Below are 25,728 nucleotides of genomic sequence, written 5' to 3' on the forward strand. Positions count from 1 at the left end.
TTGTGCACGAAAGGTTTGTAGTCGTTTTAAATTTTTTCTGTACCGTGCATTTTTTGTGCAGGACAAGGTAAAGCTGCAGCTGGCTTGCAAATCAGAAAAATGGGTACCATATGCGAAATTGAATCTCCATGCTTATCGAACTTCACATTACCTTTATCCAGACACCAGGCTATGCCTGCACCCAGCAGCACCACTGCTGCTGGTACTCCTGTGCCAAGTGCCTCTGCTATGCCTCTTGCTGCGCATAATCCCTGCATCACACAAATGCCAGTGCTGCTGCTATGCCTACCGCTGCCCCAGAACCTGTCGCTAGCTTCCAACACCCAGTTCCAGGATCCAGCAGCACATTTCATGATCCATCAACATTTGATAGGTATTGGTATGATGCCCATGTCTTCACTGAGTAATTACTTCCTGGGACCTTCCACACCACTCGACATCATGCAAACACTCCAAGCTGAGCTTACAGGCCTTTATTTACAGCCTAAAAATTTTACTAGGAGTGTATTTTGGGAAAACAGCGTCAGGAAATTCAGAAGTGGTCAGCTTAATACATTCACTGGATCATGGGCCACTGGTCGATCATGTCATGCTTTTTACACTGTGCAGTCGTGATTACTGGGTTCCACAAATAATGCATGAGACAGATGTTATACTAAGGTTCTCCTTTTTAGACTTAGCAAGGCAACAGCTTTTTTGGGGGGACGCAGAGCTCTGAGGGAACCAGTGTAGACAAGAAAGAACCAAGGTCAAAGAGACGATGGAACCATAGGAGCTTGAAGAAATAGACACAAGCACCAGGCCCAAGTTAATTCAGATATAGGTTTCATTAACATGCAAGGTGGCAGGAATAGACAGATGGGAGGAAATAAAAAAAACAGTTAAGGCAGGAGGAATTCATGGTATATGGTTTAGTGGAAACACATCTTAGAGACATGGAGCAACCATCCTGTAACCCAGACTACGCATGGGAATATTGCAATAGAACAGAGGGCAGCAGGAAGGGGGGTGGAATTGGAGCATTCATTCATAAAAGAATTTTCAAAGGGTTAAACTGGGATGCAAGGAACTTTTGTGCTAAAAGGAAAAGTGGCAGGGGAGCAAACACTCCTTGGCTTTGTATACCTGTGGACAGGAGCTAATGCCAAAGAGGAAAACAGGAAAATGTTAGAATGTATTGCAAGCGACATTGATAAGCTAGGAGGACAGCGAGATTCGACAGGAAGCATGCTGCAGGACGTGCGACAGGCATAATTTAGTTGTATGCAAGAGTACCGAGATGTGTGAAGGGTTCCTAACATGGGAGGCAGGGAGTCTGAACTCGACAATAGATTATCCACTCATGTCACAGAGGATGGATAATAGATTAAGGGTAATGAGCACAATAAGCACGGATAAATGACTTGAGCTGCTGGTGATCCATGATGCAGTGAATCTGTTAAGGTGAGCTATTTTTTTGGTTGCTTTTAAAATTTTAAGTTAATATTGTTCAGTAATGTTCCACAGCCATTGGATGTTTCTGGAGCTTGAGTGTATGTCTGAATGACTACAGCTTGCCTCTTTTTGTAATAACTTTTTCAACGCATGTTCAGTTGATCAGGACCACAGGCCATGTTCCTAGTTACTATGAAATGGAAGGGCAATCGATGCAAAACAGGTATGTATTTTTATTTTTTATATGGCTTAGTAGAGCTTAACAAGGTTTTACGCAGGCCGAGTCAAGCTGCATTTACAGGGACTTGTACAAGGCCAGAGCCATATGTAGGATGACAATGCATGTTGTACCAGCCAAGTTTATTTAATGTTGTCTACCCATATGAACAGGAATGCAAGTCGGTTGCCAGAGCCATTCTTCATGTTGGGCCCATGTGGCACAAATATGCAAACAGAGTAAGTTCTCTTGAGATGTTCCCAGAATTTTTGAGCTGCTTTTCTATCCTTTATATTTACTTTTGACATCCATTGGGCACCCTTTCTTCTAATTTTCTCAATATTCAAATAGGATGCTTCCCTTCTGCACTTTATGAAGGTATCTCATTTTCAGTCTACATCAACTTCTAATTCCCCCCTCTTATTGAACATCTGTGTTCCCTGGATGCTTCCTGACGTTTCTGTATCGACTTCTTGACCTTCTCATTCCACCAACTCTTGGGTTTGCATCTTTTCCCTTTTAGCTTTACTCGCACCTTTGCTAGCTCTAGCTCCAGTAATCGAGTTAATTTGGTATAAGTCCATTCTGTTTCACTATCCTCAAAGATTACTTTCTCAATTTGTTTGGCTGCTGCTTTCAATTGCTTTTCTGAGTAAAAATTCTCCTTTGTTCATCTCGCTTCAGTCCTACATTGGTTTCCCTTCTGAAACTCAACTTGATACGCTTGTGGTCACTACCTAGGCTTATGGAACCATGCTCATTACCCCTAATCTATTATACATCCTCTGTGACATTAGTGCATAATCTATCGTCGAGTGCAGACTCCCTGCCTCCCATGTTATGAGCCCTTCACACTTCTCGGTACTGTTGCATACAACTAAATCATGCCTGTCACACATGTCCTGCAGCATGCTTCCTGTCGAATCTCACTCTGTCCTCCTAGCTTATCAATGTCGCTTGCAATACATTCTAACATTTTCCTCTTTTCCTCTTCGGCATTAACCCCTGTCCACAGGTATACAAAGCCAAGGAATGTTTGCTCCCCTGCCAATTTTCCTTTTAGCCATAAAGGTTCCTTGCACCCCGGTTTAACCCTTTGAAAATTCTTATTTTTATGAATGAATGCTCCAATTCCACCTCCCTTTTTGCTGCCCTCTTTTCTATTTCAATATTCCCGTGCGTAGTCTGGGTTACAGGGTGGTTGCTCCATGTCTCTAAGATGCGTTTCCACTAAACCATATACCATGAATTCCTCCTGCCTTAACTGTTCTTTTATTTCCTCCCATTTCAGTCTATTTCTGCCATCTTGCATGTTAATGAAACGTGTATCTGAATTAACTTGGCCCTGGCACTTGTGTCTATTCAAGCTTCTATGGTTTCATCTTCTTTTTGACCTTGGTTCTTTCTTGTCTATGCTGGTTACCTCTGAGCTCTGGGTACCCCCAAAAAAAGCTGTTTCCTTGCTAAGATGCTAAGGGCCCACTGTTGTGTGCCGTCATCTTTCAGCAGGCAGCGAAACTGCAAGACCCTTCGAGCAGCGTTCGTAGCACAGGACAAGTGGCGCCGTTGGTACACCTCTCTATTCTTACACCGTATTTTGGGGAATGATGGTGAGTCTAGGTCATCTTAAAAACAACTTTTCATGTAGCAAAGAAAAGGCAATGGTGCTGAAATCCTGGCACTCGAAGAGCCACTCGTTATACAGCCGCCACTGTTTCAGTTTTGGGTTGGTGGCAGATGATGTCTCTTCTCATCGATGGCAAGCGATGTTTATCGGTTTAGTGTGTCATTTATCTTCCAGACATGCTTTTAATCTAACTCAATAGCAGAGCCACGTTTCATCTACACAGCACGAGAGAAATGACTGAGAAGGACGAATGCAGCAGCGCATGTGACAAGCACTGTTAGAAGTCAACTGCACCAAGCATCTGGAATAAAAAATCCCATTCAGGCATAATTTAATTGCTACAGTACGAAACAATACTTGATACACTCCGTTGAAAAAGCAGTACCATATATACCCTTTGGACGCGCTAATGTGAACTAGCATAACACCGACGGCACCCCACCAGATTGTGGCTTCTCCCTCACTCCGGTTCGGTCTAAACGTAATTCGGTAAAACAGTTACTACAAAGTTGGCTGCCTAATGAAGGTTTCCACCTATTCTTTTAAATTTGTCCCGCATTGATGGTATAACTTGGGCTTAGAGTGCAAAAACTTGGATCACAACAAAGAGTAGAGTTGGCGATGCTAGCGCAACGGGGTGACAAAGAGCTGAGCAGACGAGGCTCCGTACGTACTCTCTGTAGCGTTCTGCCGTCTCCTAGTGTCGTCCCATAGCGATGCAATGGAACCTTATTTTTTAAACGTCTTACCCGAGGACTTTGTTGCTCTCCTCATGCAGTTGACGGTGCAACAGGTAGGAATATTTATGAAAAAAAGACGAGAACATTGAATAGACAAAAAAACGAGAACATTGAATAGACAAGATGCTAAGTGGAAAACGAAAACAAACTAAAAAAATTGTCTGTGGTTTAGCTATTTCCTTGGCACGTCGTCTACGCAGCGTCTCATTCCGACGCTCTCGAGAATTCAAAGCGGTCTCTTCCGCAGTTGAAGAGTTACTAAGGGAGGTGTCACTTCTTCTAGCCGCATCTGCGTTACGACGCTTCTCGAATCTTGCGGCACGTTCTTCTGGCATCTCTTGAGCGCATTGTCTCTTGCTCGCTTCGTTCTGTCGTTGTTGCGTCTCTTTTGCGTTCTCCATAACGACTACAATATGCACGCCGTATAGCTGAACGTTGTTCTCACTCTTCATCCGCTTCTTCCGCACGCCGCCACTTCTTAGCTGCAGCACGTCGTTGCAGCTTCACCTTATACATATCATCCGACATACCGTGGAGGATTCGCTGGGACGATCGCGACGAGCCGAGTTGGGGGGGCTACTTTTCCACAACTGGCATGACGTCACATACAGCGAGCGCCCCTCGCGGCAGCGGCGCGCAGCTGCAGCATGGAGGATTCGCTGGGACGATTGCGACAAGCCGAGTTGGGGCCCCGCTTTTCCACAGCTGGTATGACGTCACACATAGGTCACGCTAAAGGTCAATGGTGGGTTCTCCGGGACGACGGCCAAGAGCGGAAACCTCGAGCAGTATTGCTTTCGCAATAAAACCGTGCTGAGGTCTAATTTCATGCGCTGCCAAAGGCTGACTTCCGGGACATGCTGTCCAACTTCCGGTGGCTTCACTTTTGGTACAGTGTTAGGGTGGATAGAATGGGGAGGTGAAGACCGCGGTGCTTTCTCTCGGCCGCGCGTGACCCCTCTGCGCACCGATGCCGCTAGGGGGAATGTGGCACTGCTACTAGCAATGCAGTAAGCTCAGCCGCGTCAGCCTTGCACGCGCCTTAGCAGTTAGTCAGTTCAGTTCGTTTTGTCGTCTGTATTGGAATGTCTGCAGCGTTTGCTTGTGTGAGGGCGAGATGCCTTCAACAGCAAAAGTGGCTGTAGACCATCACAGCTATGCTGTGCGACACAGCGATGCGCGGCTGATTTATTACATATTGCAGGCTATGTGGCAAGGAAGCTTGTTTTCACAACTCATTATGAAGCTTGCAGAGCAGCATGTCTGCGATAAAGGCAACAATCCCAAAAAACTTCCAGCGTAGGCAACTAATAATCGAGTGGGACCGTGGGGGCCTTTTATATCCGTCAGTATCATTTTGCAATCTTGTCAACGTCCTTGAAAACAAACTTACACATGTGTTCAGCTGAACGTGCTTGCATGCCGAAGCTGCAGCAGAGATTCTACAGTCAATTGGTGACGTGCCAATAATTGTTTGTTCTGAGCACTCTGTTGTGTTGACATCATAATTTGTACATCTTTGTTGTCTCACAAAGATTCGCTTTTTCCTTAAGGGTACAAATCAGGAGGATAGTGAGTGAGAAGGAAAGGCAAACACTGAAACCTTGTGTGTTATAGGTCAAATTCTGCAAAAGTTTTCCCCCTCACTTGTGAATAAACGATTTCATTGCCAGATGTGTTGCCATTGTCTGGAATTCACGGAGATTGCGTACATGCAGGGGGCAAGACTTCGAGCTTATTTTGTTATTTATTTAATGCCCATTTACTCAATAAATTTTATATTTTTATTATTATTTATTTTTCAAAGTTCAAAGGGTGATGTAAATTATCACGTTGTGGTAACGACGCTCCATTAGTCAGGAAGCGAACAAAAAGCTTCCAAATCGGTCTGTTTAAGGGGCTGACTCGCGCCCACTAAACTGAATGACTCGGCGGCGGCGATATAGCCACAAGTGTGCTCGGCGGTCATCGGACTGAATGGCTGGAGTACATGGCCGCGTTCAATTTAAAGCTGGCAAGGAACCTTCGAGAAAAGGACCCAAAAGCAACTACAACAATCTGGAAAAATGTCGAAGCATTTCCTCGTGGCCACGGTGGAGATAAGTCTGGTCTTATCTGGCATTGCAAAACAAAATGATAAAGCCGCTTTCCAGTAATTTTGAGTTTGAATAGAAATGGGAAGCTTAAGACACGAGGAGTGATCAATTGCAATGAAAAAGTTTGTGCACAGTTTGTTTAAATTCTGCTAATCATGATCATGTACATGGGTCAGACATTGGACTGCTGTTGGAACATGGCTGGTTTAGGTTACTCATATACGAAATGCTTTGTAACTGGGTATACGAAGCCAAGTACATAAGCCCCACTGTGCTTTGCATAAAAGTCGTAGAACTGAAGTGTATCAATTCAGCAATCTTATCCAAATGCCGGTAATGGAGATGGGGGCCCTCACTGCTCTTTGCATAAAAGTCCTAGAACTGATGTGTTTCAATTCAGCAATCTTATCCAAATGCCAGTAACGGAGATGGGGCTGCTGCCCCCTCTGGAAAAATGTTGGAGGGGGGGGGGAGGTGACCCCCTGTTCTGGAGTCCCTGCTTACGTGAGCGTCAAAATGGCATACATGCTACAGGTTTGCAGGCGGAGACAAAAACTGGTTTGTGCGTTGCGGCGCCTTCAGCCAATTCGACTGCAGTTTTGGGGTCCCTTGGCATGCATTACAACCTGCTCTTCTCACCGTAGTGGCTGCATTTCGATGGCGGCGCAATGCAGAGGGTCAGTGCACGTTTAAGAAACCCGGGGGGGGGGGGGCACTTGAAATTATTTCAAAATCTTCCACTGCAGCGTCGCTCACATCCTGGGCAGCATGTCAAAATGTGCATGCACGAAATGCGCTTCAGTCCAGCTATGCATTGCAAACTGGGTTTGTGAAGCAGCACATTTCATGGGAATAATGATGCGAGACGACGAAACATTATTTTATGGTAAAGATTCATCCTTTGGCACTCGTTGAAAACGCGCGATAAGCAAAACGGGCTCATTCTCGCCTCAGTGGTAACAATTTGGCCGACGCGATGCACTCATTTCAGCTGCGCTCCTTACCGCGCCTCTGCCCTCAGCGCCGCTACACGGCATCGGCACGCTGCGGGGCCATGTTTCCCCAGCTGCTTTTCACACCTCTCCATTCTAGCCACCTTAACAGTGCTCTAGAAGGTTTTGAAGCGGTTGCCGCTTGGCGGTGCTGACATAGACTCCTGGAGCCTGTTGACAGTTGACAGCCGTCAGGTGCGGACGCTTGTTCCGGTGCTCTTCGGATTACGCGTGGTGACCGGGACCTGACGGACAGACGACTGCGAGAGCGCCGTGACTACAACAAATCGATGAGTTCTTTCCTTTAATATTTTGAGAGTTTAGATTTAGGCTAATTTTAGGTCTAGGCTAGTTAGGTGAAGTGCTTGCGAAAGAGCAGGTCAGTGCCCTAAAGGCCGTGCCTATTCCAGCCGGCAGCTAAAGATTTGCAGGGCTTATTTGGGAGTTCACTGGTTTAGACAGGTAGTTAGTATTTCTTTCTAGGCGATTGGCTTTTGCGGTAGGCATAATTTTATTTAAACACATGGTTGCAAGTGGTTTTTTTCTTTTCTAGCATTTTGTGGTAGTAATAATAGTGCTTCTAAGACGATCCAAGCAACTGAAGGTTAAATGCAAGGAGTGTGAGGCATCGATGAATTTGAAGGAAACGCGGTTTGAATCTGTAGAGGAGGCCGAAGGCATGGATTTTATGTGCAAATGCTGTGTATTAAGTGCATGCCTGGAAAGGGCTGACAAAGCGAACACCAGCCTAGCGCTATGTATGGATGCCCTAGAAAAAGAGCTGCAGATAGAGAGGGCAGAGAAGCGGAAACTTCAAAAACAGCTTAGTCAAGTGTTGGATGCAAAAATGGCTGATGCCGCCAAGCGAAGCCACATTGGCGGACATTCCAGCGCCAGCCACGTGGATGGGGCCGGCGCTGGCATGGACAGCGATAAGGAATTGGGTTTGGCAGGTTCAGACAGGAACAGCTACTACAGTGGCGGTTAGGAAGTCTGCAGGAGATGGAGAGAAGGGGAACAAGCTAACTCCCAGGAATCAGGTCACATTCACAGATAAGAGGCAGCACAATCCGGAAGTTAGGATGGAGGAAGGAAATACCCTAGTGGTTGCACCTACTCAATTATGAGTAGGTGCAAAAGAACTATAACGAAGCGTGTCAAGGGTGATAAGCAGGTAGGAGTCGGGGCATTCCTAGGCAGAAAAATGGACGCAGTACTGAGAGAGACAAAAAACGAACTTTCTAAGAATGTTGCAGAGCACAATTTGGTAATGATAGGAGCGGCGCTAAATGATGTCCTGAGAAACTGGCTAATCACTTCTCATAAACATATTCATACTGCGACACTGAAGTGCCAACTGTTCCTTGTTTTCTTTTTGTATGTTTATTTCTTGCTTTTAGTTTGTATATTATTGTACACTATTTTGGTACCCCGTGTATTTTTCCCCCTTTCTTTCTTTTGTGTTCTCTGCTACTACCCTCCAACCTGTATGTACGCCCCCCCTTATGTAATGCCTTCGGGCCTTTAAGGGACAAATAAATGAAATGAAATGATGAAGCCAGAAAAGTAGTGGAAAGATTAGCGGACGGAGTTGATGGCTTAAGGGTGATAGCACAGCAAGTCCAGATCGTGGTGTGCACAGTGCCAGAAGTGCAAGGACGGAACGGAGAAATTGCCAAGGACATTGTGGCTGTTAATTGGGCGATAAGGAAGTTAAGCCAGGAGAAAGGCTTTGAAGTGGCAGACAAACAGGGAAGTGCATAGAGCAGGCTTTTGCGCAGGCTTTACACGAGATGGCATCCACATTAATGGAAGGCTAGGAGCCGAACTAGGGTGGCACCTGGCAGGCCAGGCAGTAGGTTTTTTAGAGGGTCCACAGCAGCTCAGGGCGTAGGGATAGGTAGAAGGAAAGTAGAAAGTGTAACAATGCAGGCTGACGCCAATAAAATGGCCACCAGGAGGTCCAGGAAGAAAACTACAAAAAAGAAATTTAACACCAGGATCAGGTACATAAACATGCAAGGTGGTAGAGAGAGCGAAGTGGTTAGAGATAGAACAGCAGTTGAAGGACAAAGAAGTAGGTGTATACACCCTATGCGAGACGCATCTCGGGGATCTAGAAGGCCCACCATTTATTGATGACTACGTCTGGGAAGGGAGCAACAGAACAACAACGGAGAGGAAGGGAGGAGGAGTAGGTTAGGTATGCTGATACATCAAGGAACAAATTGGCAAAGAATAAAGTCAACTTGCAAAAGAGCATGTCTGGGTAACAGGTACAATTGCCAGTAAAAGGACATGGCTAGGAGTAGTTTATTTAGGAACAGGGGACAAATGGAGGCAGGAGAACACGGATCTAGTTAAGAGTCTCAATGATGCTATAAAGCAGTTTGGAGAAGGCGCCGATATTATTCTGCTGGGGGACATGAATGGCCACATCGAGGATATGTATCAATACACAGATTGTAACGGGAAGTTGATGCTAGACTTCTGTAAGCGACACAACCTAGTTATTGTAAGCAGAGGAAGCCACGAAGTTGGTGGAATAGAAAATTAGGGAAGCTATCAAGCAAGGACAGTTGGCATCACGGGAACACAGAGAATGAAAGAGGGCACAGTTATCTGAAAAGGAAATAGGCCAAAAATGGGAATCTTATCGACAAAAGAAACCAGTGCAGGCCCTCGTCAAGGCTAAAATAAAGCAGTCCTCTGATCTCTGGCTGGCTGAATTCGCGATGCAACTAAAGGGGGGCCAAGGAAATTCTGGAACCATATAAGCTGGCTTGGCAAAGCGAATCACAGAAAGCAGGAACAGATTCACGATGCCAAGAGAAAATGTTTAGAGGGAGATGACGCTCTGAACTGCATTGCGTCGGTTATAGCTGAGTCATGTAAGAAAGACGATAGAGTAATCACCCCAAATGAGGGAGCAACACAGGACAGCACAATCGAAAACAGCGTAGAACTGACGAATCTTAACTGGAAAAAGGCGGAAACAAATATTCCAAGATGTACGTCCGCAGGGATAGACGAAATTCCAATAAAGATAATTAATAAACTTGGCCCAAGAGGCAAGGAAACGCTGATAAAAGTATTGAAGGCAGTCATAACAAATAAGCAAATTCCGCACAGCTGGAAACAGAGTAAAATGAGTTTGGTTTATAAAGGGAAAGGCGATAAGACAAACATTCCTTCCGACCGATTACAATAACATCAGTTACATTCAGAGCTCACGAGGCAGGCGGTGAAAATAAAAATGCAGTCATGGGTCAAAAGTAATAGAATACTCGGAGAACTTCAAAACTGGTTCAGAAGTGGTAGGCGCTTAGATGATTGCCTGTTCGTGCTTACCCAGTGCATAGAAATAGCTAAGGCGGAAAACAGACCTCTAATGTATTTAGCCTTCTTGGACATAGGCGGTGCATACGACAACGTGAACAGGGAACTCCTGTGGAACATATTAAAAGGTGAAGGTGTCAGCGAGGAGGTAATTAATTTTCTACAGGAAATATATCGAGAAAGTGAAGTTGAAATTACATGGGAAGGAACTAAGAGTACAACTGTCGAGGTACATAAAGGATTAAGGCAAGGTTGTCCTCTATCAGTGCTGCTGTTCATGCTTTTTATGATAAGTATGGTAAGAAGGCTACAAGGAAGCAATCTGGCTTATGATCTGTCGTACAGATTAGGCAGAAAAGTTGTTGAGCAACGACTACTGGGTTCAATGTATGCGGACGATATTGTACTGTTAGCAGATAGCCAGGAAGATTTGCAAACTTTGGTGAATTGCTGTGGAGACGAAGGACACAGTCTAGGTTTCAGTTTTAGCGCAGCTAAGTCAGGTGTGATGGTTTTTCAACGGTACAACTGATCAGGAGCTTACAATACAAGGCCATGAAATACCCCGAGTGGTCGAATACAAATATCTCGGGGTATGGGTAAACGAAGGGCATATGTACACGGAAAAGCACAAACAATCTTTCATAGCAAAAGGGCAAAGAGATGCCGGGATAATGAAACATAGGGCATTGTGGGGGTACAACAGGTATGAAGTCAAAAAGGTATTTAGAAAGGAATAATGGTGGCGGGGCTTACTTTTGGGAATGCGGTTCTATGCTTAAGGGCTGAAGTTCAGTCGCGATTGGAAGTAAATCAGAGAGCTGTTGGAAGATTAGCACTAGGTGCCCACGAGAAAACCACAAACGAGGCAGTACAGAGGGATATGGGCTGGGCAACGTTTGAAGCATGGGAAGCTCAGAGTAAAATATTATACAAAGAACGCCTGAGGAAATTGGACGATAACACATGGGCAGCCAAGGTATTTAAATACCTATACAGAAAGAGTGTTGACACACAGTGGCGGAAACGAACTAGAGAGGTGACCAGTAAGTTTGCCAGACACGAGGAAGGAAAAAGCATTAAACGACAAGTTAAAAATGTCGAAGGTAAAAATTGGATAGCTTCAATAGAAAAGAAGCATAGTGTAGAGCTATACTGATACTAGAAAAGGCAGATCAGGAAGGAAATGTTAATGATAACTCAACAGGCAGTGCCCTCCTCTTTGTAGCTAGGTCAGGGTGTCTTGAACGCCCAGCTACAAAAAGAAATTTAACGAAGATGACACATGTGGTGTGTGTGGTAAATCTGTAGAAACAATAGAACACCTCATTCTAAAATGTGATGGTATCCATATCGATTTGGATGCAGGCCCAGTCACTCTTTCTGAGGCCTTAGGGTTTAGAGATAACAATAGTCATGTAAATAAATCCGTGGCGGAAATTAGCTAAAAAGCGATTGGAGGACTGGTGGCTCAAAAGCAGAGAGTTGACATAAGTGTAGGAAGACATACTTGAGAAAATGGTGAATGTTATTAACTTACAGCAGAGTTAAACAAAAGTAAAGAACGATATGGTGGCAACTACCAACGCCTCGGTTCAAAGGGGACGCTCCTACCTTCCATCCATCCATTCATTGGAGCAGAAACAGCGCGTTGTCGGTACGCGTGCTGCGCGGCTACGATCGAGGGGCCGACCGGACCTTCACGCTGTTTTTTATGTCGTTTTAGGATAAGTATCCCATCTTTTTAATGCATCACCGCTTGGCTGCCAATGATGATGCAAAATACGAATGGATAATTATTTTTAACCTTTCAAAGGGATATCAGTGGCTTTGTTTCAGTGACGGCGCCGGCGGGAGGCAATGGATGGCGGCCGCTACCTGGAAAATTTGCCCGGCACTCCTTTCTGTCACTGGAGGAATTGATTGTTTTCGCTCACAAGCACCTAAGCAGCTTAATCTTTGTGTTGCGTTATGTGAAACCAATATATCGCTGTCTGAATGCCGCAATTTGTTCTTTTTATTTTGTCTTGATGAGGGACAATGCCTAAAATTTAACTCCCCCTTCGACGTACACCATCCCCATAGGATATCCCAGGCCGACCTTGGAATGGTAAAGCCATAACCTACAACTTTTGGTTGCAAGTTTGTTCTATTTGAAAGAAAGGCAACTGCCAATCTTGGTTTTTTTTGGTTTTTGTTTCATTTTTTTTTTGCAAAAAGGTCAGGTGGAATATCTTCCAGACGAAATAGGATAGTGCTTGAACGACGAGCCCGCAAGTGCCTTTTACTGTTTCGCTCTTTCGTTGAGGTTCACAACATTGGACGCCAGATCCTTGATTTTTTTTCCTATGCAATAGTTCGTCACTGTTCTGACTAGTTTTATTCGGGAAAATTTTATAATGCTATTAAAATATCGTGTGCTCAAGGCATTCTTATAACGCTACTAAGAGATTTTACAGCTGCTCTTCCATTGTTGGGGCATTTCATGGCTGATGGAACGGGCGGATGTAGCATCAGCTGCATGGGGGTACGACGCCCACTATTTAATGAGGGCCTTTCATGCATTATTTCATGCAAATCGCCTTATAGTGCGCAATTTTTTACCTATTGTGTCGGTGCTTATTCTTTGTCCAAGTTCACTTAAATAAGTTGCGGCATTAATTATAATGGCCTACCCATACTGTTGTTACTGGTTCTTCTAATACAGTCGCCGACCAATTTTTCGAACTCGAAGGGACCCGAAAAATGGCCCGAATAATCGAACAGTCCGAAAAATTCATGAAGTACAAAAAGATCAATTTATTGAGAGGAAATTGGCTTAAAAATGTCACTGATTTTACCTTGCGGAAAATTTCTCTTGCTGGAGACGATTTGCACCTGTATTTACGACAAGGTTGTGCTTTCACTGTGCACGCTAGACAGCAAGGTCACCACATTTAGTTGGAATACTTCCCACGCTTCTTTGACGGGCCCGGCGGGGCCATGTTGTCCACAACCCGAGTGTACAGCACACCGCTTTCTAAACACACGAAAAGATAAGGCAACAGCCGGATGTAATCACAAAATGGCGAACAGATGGAACCTCGTGAAGACTGAGCGCCACTCGGTCAACACGGTCAGAGAAACCCAAGTGACGAAAGGGCGAATGGCGAACATATGAGACCCGCCGCGGTGGTTCAGTGCTTAGGGTGCTCGGCTACTGATCCGGAGTAACCGGGTTGGAACCCGACCGTGGTGGCCGCGTTTTGATCGAGGCGAAATGTAAAGGCGCCCGCGTGCTGAGCGATGTCAGTGCACGTTAAAGATCCCCAGGTGGTCGAAATTATTCCGGAGTCCTCCATTACGGCACCTCTTTCTTCCTTCCTTCTCACAGTCCTTCCTTTATTCCTTCTGGCCCAGATGCGAGATAGCTCCTGCACAATTTCCTTCCCCCAACAACCAATTTTCAACGTATGGGACAAGCGATAACTGCCCGTGACAACGTCGGCGACAAAAGCAAGTTGGCGGCGATGACATTTCGGCTGCTACCTCGAAGTGTCAGAGATTGCAGGGACCTCTACTGGCAACAATGAGGTACTGAAAGTGTGCCAAGCCAAGCCAACCGTAGCATAAATCTACCTCAATCCAAGATGCCGCCTTTTGCGCCGGCGAAAAGCCGATAAGATGGCTGATTTTGGCCTGCAGGCGACTGAAATTAGTCCGAAAAATCGAACTTTCAGACTTTTGAAGTTCGAAATATCCGTCACGAATATGTATATGCTTCTATGGGGTGACTGACGGTGCCTCATCGAGGTCCGAAATATTCTACAAGTCCGAATTATTGGAGTCCGAATTACCCGTCGGCTACTGTACTCTCTTCTCAAAGCTTTGTTTTTCACTACTAATTAATGCAGACCTTATAATTGAGTTCCATGTCACTCCTGTCTAATCTTAGAAATGACTGTTTTTCAAATTTAAGTTTAACGCTAACGTAACCACAAGCTAAATAAATGCAGTTTTAGAATTATAAAATGCTAATTTTGATGCAGTTAACAATGCAACGAACTTCCGCTTTTAATAGAGCATTCATTTCGGGCTTGGACGTACATAATAGCTGTTATGTTAACATGATGCATACATGCAGAAAACTGCCCCGTTTCCACAAATTTGTACTGGTGCTCAAGCGATCAAAAGAATGATTCAAAGGTACCGTGGCGGACGCCTTAATGGTGTCACTGTAGGGACTGCGGTGGCGTGCCAGTCTTTGAGAGTTGCTCAGTGATCACGAATAGTGGCTGCCTTACCAAAAAAAATAACTTAAACCGTTCAAATTACTTCTCCCGCATCAGCGAGCCCTCTCTCATTCTCACAGAAAGGGAAATGTCGTTTCTGTCCGCGTCAGCGGGTGTAGGTCTGTAATCTGTTTGTCTCTTCGCATAGTTTTATTTATTGCCTTCTTTCTCCTGCTTAATGAGCACTTGCTTTATTTTTTTTTTTCGCACTTCCCTTTTCTTTCGTCGCCGTGATGACTGTGAAATGGTTGTAGTATGCTCACGGCTGCTGGCCCGAAAGATTAGGGTTGGATCCCGGCCACAGTGGTCGCATATTTAGATGGAGACGAAGTGCTATAAAGGCACGCATTTGCTGTGCAATGTCAGTGCTCATTAAAGAAAGTACCCCAGGGGTTCGAAATTATCCAGAGTGGCTATGGCGTCGTTCGTAACCCGAGTCATGAACTTGTCCCAAAAACGACTCGGCTTAGGAGGTTAAACCCCAGGTTGAACCCCGTAAAACCGATCCAAACGTTTCACTTCATCTTCTCCAACACCTCCGTTCGTTCCTTTTACTCTTCGTCCACACAATTTCATTCTTGCTTCACCGTAGTTTCATGCTACTGCCGAGTGGTTTCACCTCCATTTCATTTGCCATTCTTCTTTCACCTCCTCCTCGAGCTTCACTGCTCATCGCTTGTAATTGTTCATCAACTTTGCCCGCGTTCGCTGGCCGCCTACTTGCTCTGCAGTGCACTTTCCCTGCCCCAGATTGTTTTTTGCTCTATGTGCCTTTGGTTGTCAATGCATCCTTAGGGTGCCCCACTCTGGCGAAATGTTCGCGGTCGGATGGTTGGGGAGTAGTACCCGCGTTTTGTTGACTTTTTGCGTATGTTTATGTGTCCGAGGGACGCACTTACCCGTTTTTATTATCCCGACGAGCTTAACGCACCATCCTTTCCCAACGACAACACTCAAACTCATTGAATGCAACAACGCAGCAACACAGACGGCTGGCATTTCCCCTTTTTTTTCAATCCATTTCAATTCAATTCAATTTCAATTCAAGCCATTTTCAATCAACTATACCTTGTGCACAGATCAAACCTTTCCACCTCATTAATACTTATTTGAGGTTGTCCACATGCTTGTATTAATGTTTATATATATATATATATATATATATATATATATATATATATATATATATATATATATATATATATATATATATATACACGCACACACACACACACACACACACACACACACACACACACACACACACACACACACACACACACACACACACACACACACACACACACACACACACACACACACACACACACACACACACACACACACACACACACACACACACACACACACACACACACACACATACACTGAAAGGTGCCCATGCCAACCTTGCAGGGAACATGCTGCTAGCGCAAGCTGCATAGCGGGCGGCATCAGCGATCGCACAAATTTCTCAAGTTGCCAGTTGTGCCAGTTTCTCAGTCTGTTTACATATTCGTTTTTGTGTGTTGCCAGTCTTTCAAAAATAAGCTTTGCAGAGGGAACTGTATGTGCCTACAGAGCAAGGGGAGCTGCGTGCTACCCGGTGAATGTCACTTTTGCAGGTGCGCTAGTGAGATCGTGGTCGGTCTTTGTGCGCACGTTTCTAAATGTAACTGCGCATTCACGAAAGATTCAGACTTGTTAAAGCCTTTACCAGTAATATGAAAGCCGCAGAAGTGTAAAACCACAATACCAGACAAATTTACTTGAGTGAAACATGCCGGAATTAGTCCATTAAACCTGCTACTTCAACACTTCCATCTCCGGCCAGTAAACGCAACAGGCTGCTAGGTGACATGTTAACCTACATTAACTCGTTAGGCGAATGTCTTCAGCCATTACCATCTCACTGACTCAGTCACCACTGAGCTCTCCATGCCTTTTCTCTGTTGTAGCAGGCTTTAGCAAAGACAGCCGCGCTGTTCAAAATTCTTCTCGGATGTCTGTGTACTTTTGTCTATTTAATCGCATAGCAAATGGAAAAATTAGTTCTTTTGTAGTCTGTAGCTTTGCCGTGAAAAGGGTGCTGCTTTATGAATTGCGTGGTGGAATGTGTGGTAACTGTTAGTGGTGTGTTATGACTGTGTAAGTTGATTTTATGCACTTTTGCTTTTATTTTCTTTATGATGATAGTGCGTGGCAGCAGTGAAGTAGCCCCCCTACTGCGCTGGTGACTCGTGCGTGGCATCAGTCCTTGCCTTTCTAAAACAAAGGAGTGACATGGAGGCAAAGAATATGCCCCAGGTGCGTTTTAGAAACCAAGACATTCGGACGCAATTTCTGGAAATGCTGTTTTGGTGCCTATTGGGAACATTTTCTCATCAGCCTTTAGAATGAATCAAATGAAGCTCTCAGGATACTCCAATGTATGCCTGCTGCATCTACTAAACTAGAGAAATCAAGATGCCCTGAGAATTTTTTTTCCCTCAGAAGCAGTTGTGTAAACTGAATGCTTATCCGGCATGCACAATTATTCTACCTCAGTGAATACTACAGGAATGAAAAATGCATGCTTTTCTTCGAATGGACTAAATGGTCTACTTTAAAAAGCAGGACTACATCCCACAGCCGTATTCAGCAATGCTTGTGTCGATTCTTTGGGTATGCGCTCGGCCTTTTTTGTGTGTTCTCGGTTTTGCAGGCATTGCACCAGTAGCCAGGGGAAGAAGATTCCAGCGGTATTGCTGCCAGCCTATGCCGCCCCATAGTTTGATGCTCCAGTCCTGTGAAACAGTGTATTGGCGACGTGTGTTTGTATCATGCACCACGAAATTTTCCCTCAATAGATAGATCACTATTGCATTCCCTCTGTATCGGGCCTTTAGCATGTGCCACCTCGCCTATTAATTTGAAGTGGTTAGTTGTTTTATTTTATACTGCCCCTTCCTATTTGTAAGCATTGAATCTTGTTCTGTTTATTTTTTTCCCATTCAAGGCTTTTTTTCATATTATACGCTATATTCTTTCGATTTCTGGGACGTGTCATGCAATTATTTTCATTCTGCTTTTTCTTGGGCTCTGATGGCTCATTAGCCGTCACGTCATGTACTAGATCCGGCAGGATCACAAAATACCCTCCCTTTCTTAGTTGGGATTATGCCTCTTTTAAGAGCGTACGTTGTTGGGCTAGTCGGTCAATCATGGTAAATACAAGGGGGGTGGTACTGCGCACAAAAAGACAAGGACAAGAAGATGAGTCGCGAGGCTGCGCCTGTTGTGTTATCTTCTTGTCCTTGTCTTTTTGTGCGCAGTACCACCCCCCTTGTATTTACCATTATGCCTCTTCTAGCAGTCATTGTATATATCTCGATCATACCTGGTTTTTGTCTGTTATTTCGCATAATATTTGTGCTTGGAAGTTTGCAGCTAAAAAGTTTTGTAGCAGTAAGCCAGGAGTTATTGTTCCAGTGCACTTGGATACTCAGCTTGAAATTACAGCTGAAGTGTTGATTTTCTTGTTGAGCAAGCCTTATGTTTTTTGGTTGTGTACATGTTTTTACTTCCCAGATAGAAAATACTCTATTGAATTTGTTTTGGCTGGTTGTAGTACTTGGATATTGCCATATTTTTTGTTTAGTCATACCTTCAAAGGGTTAGTCAAGGACATCTGTTCTTGACCTGCATAATGTGTTGCCACATGTCACGACAGCGACCATTAGGCCACAACCACAAATGTAGTTGCGTAGCATCGAAAGTAAAAACTTCTTTAAGGCGAGCCATAATGTCGCATTGTAAGCTGTCAGTCGGTCAGTGGGTGGGTAAAAAACCTCAGTGTTGGACGCACTGCATTATCCTCTAACGTCCCTGCAGCTGCATATGTGGCCAGAAAGCATGACCAGGTTTACATCTTATCTGCTGCCTGTTTGGTAATCTGCTCATACTTTTCGGCCATGCTAATGTGTGGCTACAGAAATCCAAATTAGGGCTCATGAATGCATGTTCTTGGTCTGACGTTTTTTGGATTAGGTTTGTAGATGTTTTCAGTTACATTTTTTAAGTTGCGTGGGCCGCATTTTTAAGCCTAATGCAGATCAGTGCTATGTTGCCTTTATGCCAGAAGTAAACAGTTTATGTATGTGTCGCGAAGGATATACTGATTTCAAATCATCGTGGTGATATAAGCCCTCAGCAGCATGGAGGGACTCTGACAAAGCATTACTGCACCCGCGTGATTTAGCAATGGGGATGGGACAAAATGCGTCTTTCTTGCTTCCACGGAATCCTCTTCTTCGGTTGCCCAAAGACGTTGCCAGCCTGCCGTGCCTTCAAGCATCCTTGGTCGCGGCAGTAAATCATTCCTCCTCACTGCTGTCAGTAAGCAAGGAGGCAAATAAATCTTAAGTATGCACCATCATTGTGACAACACAAATCATAACGAGCCTGAGCCCAGACTCGGTTACGACTCGAATCATGATCTGAATGTGAGTCCGGATCCAACTCGCTCATCACTCAGGTCATCATCTGAGCATGAACCTGAGTGATACCCCTGCCACACGGCGTTCCTCGAAAGCCTTTCTAGCAAAGGCACCTTTTTTCACCAAAGGAGCAAACGCTTAAAGGAGCAGCGACGCTGCTACATGGTGCAGCCCACAGGTGAAACAGTCGATGAGGCTTAGCACTCTCTTGCTTGCTCGTGGCGGCTGAAGTGAGTGTTTTAAATTTAAAGTGGGGAATTCTGTTGATTCGTTGAACTCAATTTTTTTTCATTCTAATTGCTTGCTTGAAAGAATCGCAACAGCTGCTCTCATCAGCAGCAGAAGGTTGTGTATTGCCTTGGCCACCAGGGGCACTCGTGTTGCTGCAACATTTTACTTACTTAAAACCTGGGCATAAAATATAAACACCCGTATGAAAAGCAAAACCAGGCGCACCTTTTCTATTTTAAAAGATATTTTCAGACATTGTTGGCTACATCTTACTTTTTTCATTGCTTTTACTTTTTGATGTTGGATGGCAATGCCATTGCAGGTTCTAGAAGGTCACGCCTTTGGGCTCCAAAGGTCGACGGGTGCTTTCATCTCCAAGGCCCTTAGCCGCAAAGGCGAAATATTTGTGCCATGTAGGTGCACTCCTTACGCCTTTGGATATAAGGACCCTATTCTCAAAGGCCTTTCCGGTGCCATTGTGACGGGTACGAGTCCTCTGTTCTGGGACTACATACTATGTGTTCAATGCACAGAGCATATGAACAATGGTGTTGTGGCTTTGGTGACTTCTCCTTACATGACTGCACTCATTGAAATTGTATGCATGAGGAGCAGTGTTAGGACAAGGACATGCTTGAGAAAGAAGCTTTGAATACAACCTACTGCAGTGAACATATGCAGAACCTCGCCCTCACTTATGTGCATGTGCAGAGTTAGGTACATGACAATCCATCTGTCTTCGTCAAGATTACTATCCAGACCAGCTGCGGTAAAAATACAAGTGACATTGCATTTTAGCTGGCAGAAAGCATCAGTTTCAAAAGTTTGTTCACCGTATTTTACTCCCCAATGCCATTAGCACTGCTTTTGTCTTGTCCACATCCTTTCACATTTTATCCCTGCAGAACAAGAATACGACAATGTGTAGTATGATGTTGATTTTGTGCGTTCTCGCTTCTCTGTGCATTGTCATTTGCACAAAAACACGCAGGCCTTGCTGCTTGTGGCATTTGGGTTTGTTTTAAAGTGACTGATTTGTTCTCCATTATTTTGCAGGTCATTATTGATAAGCCAGTGTGTACAAGGTTCCAGAAGAAGAAGCCTTCAATATCAAGCGTGCCAACCTTCTATGACTGCATTTCGTCATGCTCATAACCTGGAAAATTGCATGTGCCGTGATCTCAGTGCATTGCATCCATGTGCAAAGCGAGATGGAAGTGTTTCTAAGGATTTTTCTTGAATTAAAGGGATTCGAAAAGGAAGATGAGGACCATTTTCAAAAGAATTTTTTAGTGAACTCGTTTCGTAAATATAATTCTTTCCTCAGGAATGGAATTAGGCTTTCAATGGGGAGGGAAGAAGGGAATAACGGGAATAAAAGTGGGCTGCATAGTGGTTTCTTCAGCTGTAACTGACGATGAGGGGCACGAAGTTCTTTCTTCTTCGCTCAAGAGTCATGGGGCAGAAATCACTGACATGGAACGGTTGAACAGTTTAAATTAAGCTCTCAATGGGATTCCCATTTTGGTCGTACTAGCAGAATACCTGACCATAGAGAGCAATCAAATGAAGCCTGCAACGTGTGTACTCTTGTGGTGGCCAATTTGTTGTAGTAGTAGAATACATTATTTGGGCACTCAGAGGCTCTATGGCCATGTGGCATTCCAAAACACAATGGGTCAAATTGGTGTGTTTTAGGACTGTTATACCATTCAGGTGTTGCACATTTTTGTAAGCAAGTCTATGCCAGTGTCAGTAGGGCATCGCAAGTTGCTTCATCAAGTAAATATGACAAAAAATTGAAAAAAGAAACAAGCATCTTGTTCGCACCTTTAATAAAGGAGGGCCAGTGGTTCCAAAATATGCTCAACCAACAAGTGGCAGAAAGTGATGCCCTTATTTTTGGTGCAAAATGGGGCGAAAGAGCCCATCCTAATATTGAGAAATCAAAGCAAGATTACCTCTGAGGTGATGGTCATTCTGAAAAACTTCATGTGTGACATCGCATGAAAGCACAAAAAAGCAATTGTGCTCGTACTTGTGTGATCGTTCAGTTATGTGGATGAATATTTTATTTATACAATATTCCTCAATTTTCAAGGAAAGCAGAAACATCAAGTATGAAAATTGCACTCATTGTAAATTTTAGCCTTTCATGCTTCTGGGTTTGACACATCAGTCTTTGTCCTGATTCTTGAGCTGTATGACCTCGAATCTGCGAATTCTTGCTTACTTAATTGAGTTTAAATCTACCACTTTGTGCTCCTGCTTTGTCTCCTGTTTGAGGCTTTGTGAACACTGAAGCTCTGCAAAACCTGTGGTGAATTCTACCTGGTACTGTATTTCCCGCTGTTCACTGGTTTACAAGTGCCCTTTGGCATTGCTGAAGAGTACACAATGATTCCTTGTGGTTGGTACAAATGACTGACTTCATTTTGTCATGCACATAGCATTTCTGACTCTGTCCAAACTATGTTTTTTGCTGTGTGCATTTAGCCTGCATTTGACGTCTTCCATTCCGTTTCGTGGCTTTTTAAGAGCAGGCGACATTTGGTTGTATTGTTTACTGTACCGGGACGTATTTATTTTTCATAGTTTTGTCACGATACTGAATGTTTATCTGCACATCTGGATTTCATCGTGTATTGATGTTGTTTCATTACGACGGTATGGGCTTTGATTTATCTTTGGTCTGGAAACTTTTATTATAATATGAACCCATTAAAAAAAAATTGGCCTATATTTTTGTTAAGCTGTGTGCTTGCTCTGTTGATGCTGTACACTGTTGCACAATGCAGCGCCAGTTTTAAGAGATCTACTGGATTGCAGTGTGTTTCTTAGTTTTGCCTGACTGGTTCTCTTGCATTACAAAATGTCTGTAAAATGAATATAGTGCTGTTGCTGTGATTCCTGCTGAGAATAATGCAACAACTGATGACAAGTTGCACTTTTACTCGCTATTTCTCGCCACGTTCACTCTCCTTGCAACAGTGGCCTAGACATTGAGCGTGCATCTCAGGTGTTGGATGTGCAGGGTTGGATTCATTATGCCACTGTGTACCCACCAGCTGTACAATAGGCAAGCTTTCTTCTTGGCTTTTGCTGGATGGAATGCCTGGAAATGGGTCTTAGACCCCCCCCCCCCCACCTGCTTGCGTTGAAGAAAGTTCCTTGTGCTATGCTGCTCTTTGACAGAGGCTACCTTTGCATCATAAAAATTTATCATCAGCTCTCACTCTCGTTGCTGTCCGATAAGCTCACCTCATCAGCATGTTCCTAGAGATGGGCTTCTCTGCCATCCATGGTGTTAGAAAAGCTGCTCAAATTAAATCTTTTTCAGTGCGGTGCATTGAGGGACTGAGCAACATTCAGTACCGCATTGAGAATTGGGGTAGTGATGGTTGCCTTTTTTTCCCCCCCAATTTCTCGTCCCAGAGTTGAATATGCGGTTGTTGTCATGTAAATATGGCAGGCTCTAACTGCACTTCAGACAGAGTAGTGTACAGTTTTAGATGTGGTCCTACTCGATTAATTGCATTCTTGGAGACTGTGGAGGTGGGACATCATATTGGGCATATTTGCAACACTCGTGGGCAGCTGTAGACAGCATATTCACCAGTAGCCATGCTCTGAAAGTTATTTTCCTTTGCGCAGTTCAACGGCTATAAATGCTTAATAGACAAATGGTGACTGATGTTTTCTGTCATTAAGCGTAACTGACACTTGTTAGTTCTAGGCCTGTGTAGGCAGACTTGTACTGTCCTTTACATAAAGAAATTGTGCAAGTTCATTGTCAATGCAATGGCTGTTGACTCAGTTCCAGTAGGTCTATAAATTTGTAGACAGTTGTCAGTTTTTCGTGAGCTTAAGAACAGTAATCATTGCATGCAGAATTAAAGCACGAGAATGTTTGCTACGCAACTCTCTTCTTTTCAGGCTCGTCCTACTGAATTTGCACAACCTTGAAAAGCTGTTTTACGAGATTCTATTTCATATTCACAGTCATGCACATAATACATGAGCTGTTGCACCTGTAACCTTTTATTTCAATGGATGCAATCTGGTTTTCACATGCAGATTTAAGCTCCAGGGACTACAAGCATGGTGTTCCTTCTGGACAGAACCCACCAGGTTAGAACCTGCGCTTTTTCAGCATATATGCTTTCCTGAAGACTGTCTTTCAAAGAGCAGGTTGAAGGATATGGAAGCTTCCTTTTACTGAACTGTGGTGAATGACGATATTTGCCTTTCATATTCTGGAAAGTTGTTTTTCTGTGGTATGTGAACTACTGACCGAAATGTCACTCTTGTGAGTTCAGTTCATTGATGCAGTAAATTGTACAAGGAACCGAGGCCTTGTCCAGCTTTTAGCCTTTTACTGCTATTAGACACCAAGGAGCAAATAAATAAAAAAATGGCACTGTGCACTGGGCTTAGCACAGCTGACGGCCACTTGTTTAGTTATTAAGTCCACCGGTTGGACTTTAGACAGTGTTTGTCATGAAGCTAGTAATATAAGCACAAATGTCAAAGGCTGCTGCTCTGTGTTTTTGGCAGCGATAACATTTCTTGGACCAGAAATTGTTTTTTTTTGCCTGCGTGCAGAATTCACTGTAGGGACATCTTGTTTGAGGCCGGAGTCATTGAATAAAACTTTTGATAAACATCCACAGGTTCCGAGTATTGCCCTCTGCATTCAAGTTGTTTTCCTAACTCCAAGTGAACTGTGGATTGCTGGTTCTTGCATTTTATTTAAAGTACTCTGCCTGTACAATGCAGGTTCAGTCGTCGGACAGAGCGACCATGGCGCACCTGCTGTGCAAGATTCAACCAGTGAAAGGCACCCTGTGAGGCACTACATGGAGTCTACACCGTCAGACATGGGTAGCCACCGGGGTAAACCCACACGAAATAAGCTGCATGAATGCACCCACTGCCGAAAGGAATTCAAACGCAAATCCGACTTCGTGGCGCATCTCCGAATCCATACCGGTGACCGCCCATACCAGTGTAAAGACTGTGGAAGCAGCTTTACACAAATAGGCGCTCTGAAGAGACACCAGCACATCCACACTGGAGAACGTCCATATCGCTGTGACCATTGCGGCAGCAGCTTTGTAGTCAAGGATCAGCTGGTGACACACCTGCGCACTCACACTGGTGAACGACCTTACGATTGTCGCCAATGCGATAAGAGCTTTGCAGATCAGAGCAACTTGTGGAGACATCAGCGCACACACACGGGCGTGCGTCCTTACCGTTGTGACCATTGTGGTAGAAGTTTTGCACTGAAAAACAGCCTGGTGGCACACATCCGTACTCACACGGGTGAAAAGCCGTTTCAGTGCCAGCTGTGCCCCATGGCTTTTGCAATACGTTTAAATCTTGAGAGTCACGTTAGATCCCATAAGGGCGAAAAGCCGTACAAATGTGACTTGTGCCAAAAGGCATTCACTCGGAGGCGTAATTTAAAATACCACAACGAGGCTATTCACAAAAAATAGCAGTAATTTGTGATTGCTCTGGTGTTCATTAAAGCAGTGTTAGTGGCAGGAATGAACGAGTACAAGTGTCTAGTCTCAGTGTGATGTGTCCTGCGTTAATTTGCAGGGTTTAAGAGTTTTTTGTATTTTGGAACAAAACAGTTCACTAATACCTGCATGATTATTTTTTTTTCAGAGCACTTTTTCAACTGTATATGAATGGCATTTAATATTTGTTGAGCATTGCTTCCACACCATTTTTAATCAATTTTGTCTGTCAGATTACAAGTTGTTTGTGACCATTTCACATTGTGCTAGATTCTTTGTTGTATTGGTGTTACTTTAAAAAGTCTATTTTGATAAGGTGTTCATTATAACGGGCTGCAAGGGTCGTGGCTACTGAAAAAATTCTTTGATTGGTGCTTGCAAAAACATTGTAATCTTGTAGTGTATTGCAAAGCTTTTATTTTAGGTCATTTGAGTGAAATTGCTCAGTACACATGAGCATTTTTTTGCATTTTCCATTACTAAATGTTGAACACATCCTGGCTGTTTGTAAAACTAATTTGCTAGACATATTTTTATTAAAATTCAAACGTGGTGCATTTCTTCATGAAGCTTCTGTTCGCTGTTTTTTGTGTTAAATTTTGAGCATCCACCCACATCATTATGCCTTGCTTCCAGCAAGGAATTGCTATGATCACTCTCTTCAGCATTGTGCTGTTACCCCGAACACGGCTATTCTCTGATGGCATTGCCAGTGGCATGACAGTGTGGGGAAGTTTTCTGGGAATTGCTACAGGGAAAGGCTTAACCTTCT

General features: G+C 44.1%; 1 protein-coding gene across 3 annotated transcripts; it reads left to right on the top strand.

Moving 5' to 3' along the window:
• Positions 1-3: 3 nt before the first annotated feature.
• On the top strand, positions 4-25,215 carry LOC144105759 (uncharacterized). Of its 3 annotated transcripts, none has more exons than XM_077638872.1 (4): positions 4-1,890; positions 16,913-17,023; positions 20,482-23,556; positions 24,205-25,215. In XM_077638872.1, exons 3-4 carry the CDS (start codon positions 23,475-23,477, stop codon positions 24,927-24,929), a joined length of 807 nt encoding a protein of 268 aa, XP_077494998.1. In that variant the 5' UTR covers positions 4-1,890; positions 16,913-17,023; positions 20,482-23,474; the 3' UTR covers positions 24,930-25,215. The 3 variants fall into 3 exon arrangements, with proteins under 3 accessions (XP_077494998.1, XP_077494997.1, XP_077494999.1); XM_077638871.1 differs by having other exon boundaries at positions 4-1,657; positions 1,825-1,890; positions 16,913-23,556; XM_077638873.1 differs by lacking the exon at positions 24,205-25,215 and adding an exon at positions 3,158-3,261 and having other exon boundaries at positions 4-1,657; positions 1,825-1,890; positions 16,913-23,477.
• The last annotated feature ends 513 nt before the right edge of the window (positions 25,216-25,728 follow it).

This window comes from Amblyomma americanum, chromosome 9, assembly GCF_052857255.1.
Source record: "Amblyomma americanum isolate KBUSLIRL-KWMA chromosome 9, ASM5285725v1, whole genome shotgun sequence".
NCBI lineage: Eukaryota > Metazoa > Arthropoda > Arachnida > Ixodida > Ixodidae > Amblyomma > Amblyomma americanum.

Bases quoted from the DNA above. Each gene is read 5' to 3' on its own strand.
- LOC144105759 (XM_077638872.1), top strand. From the start codon at position 23,475: ATGGATGCAATCTGGTTTTCACATGCAGATTTAAGCTCCAGGGACTAC. The intron at 23,557-24,204 runs GTTAGAACCTGC...TGTACAATGCAG, and splicing joins TTCTGGACAGAACCCACCAG to GTTCAGTCGTCGGACAGAGC.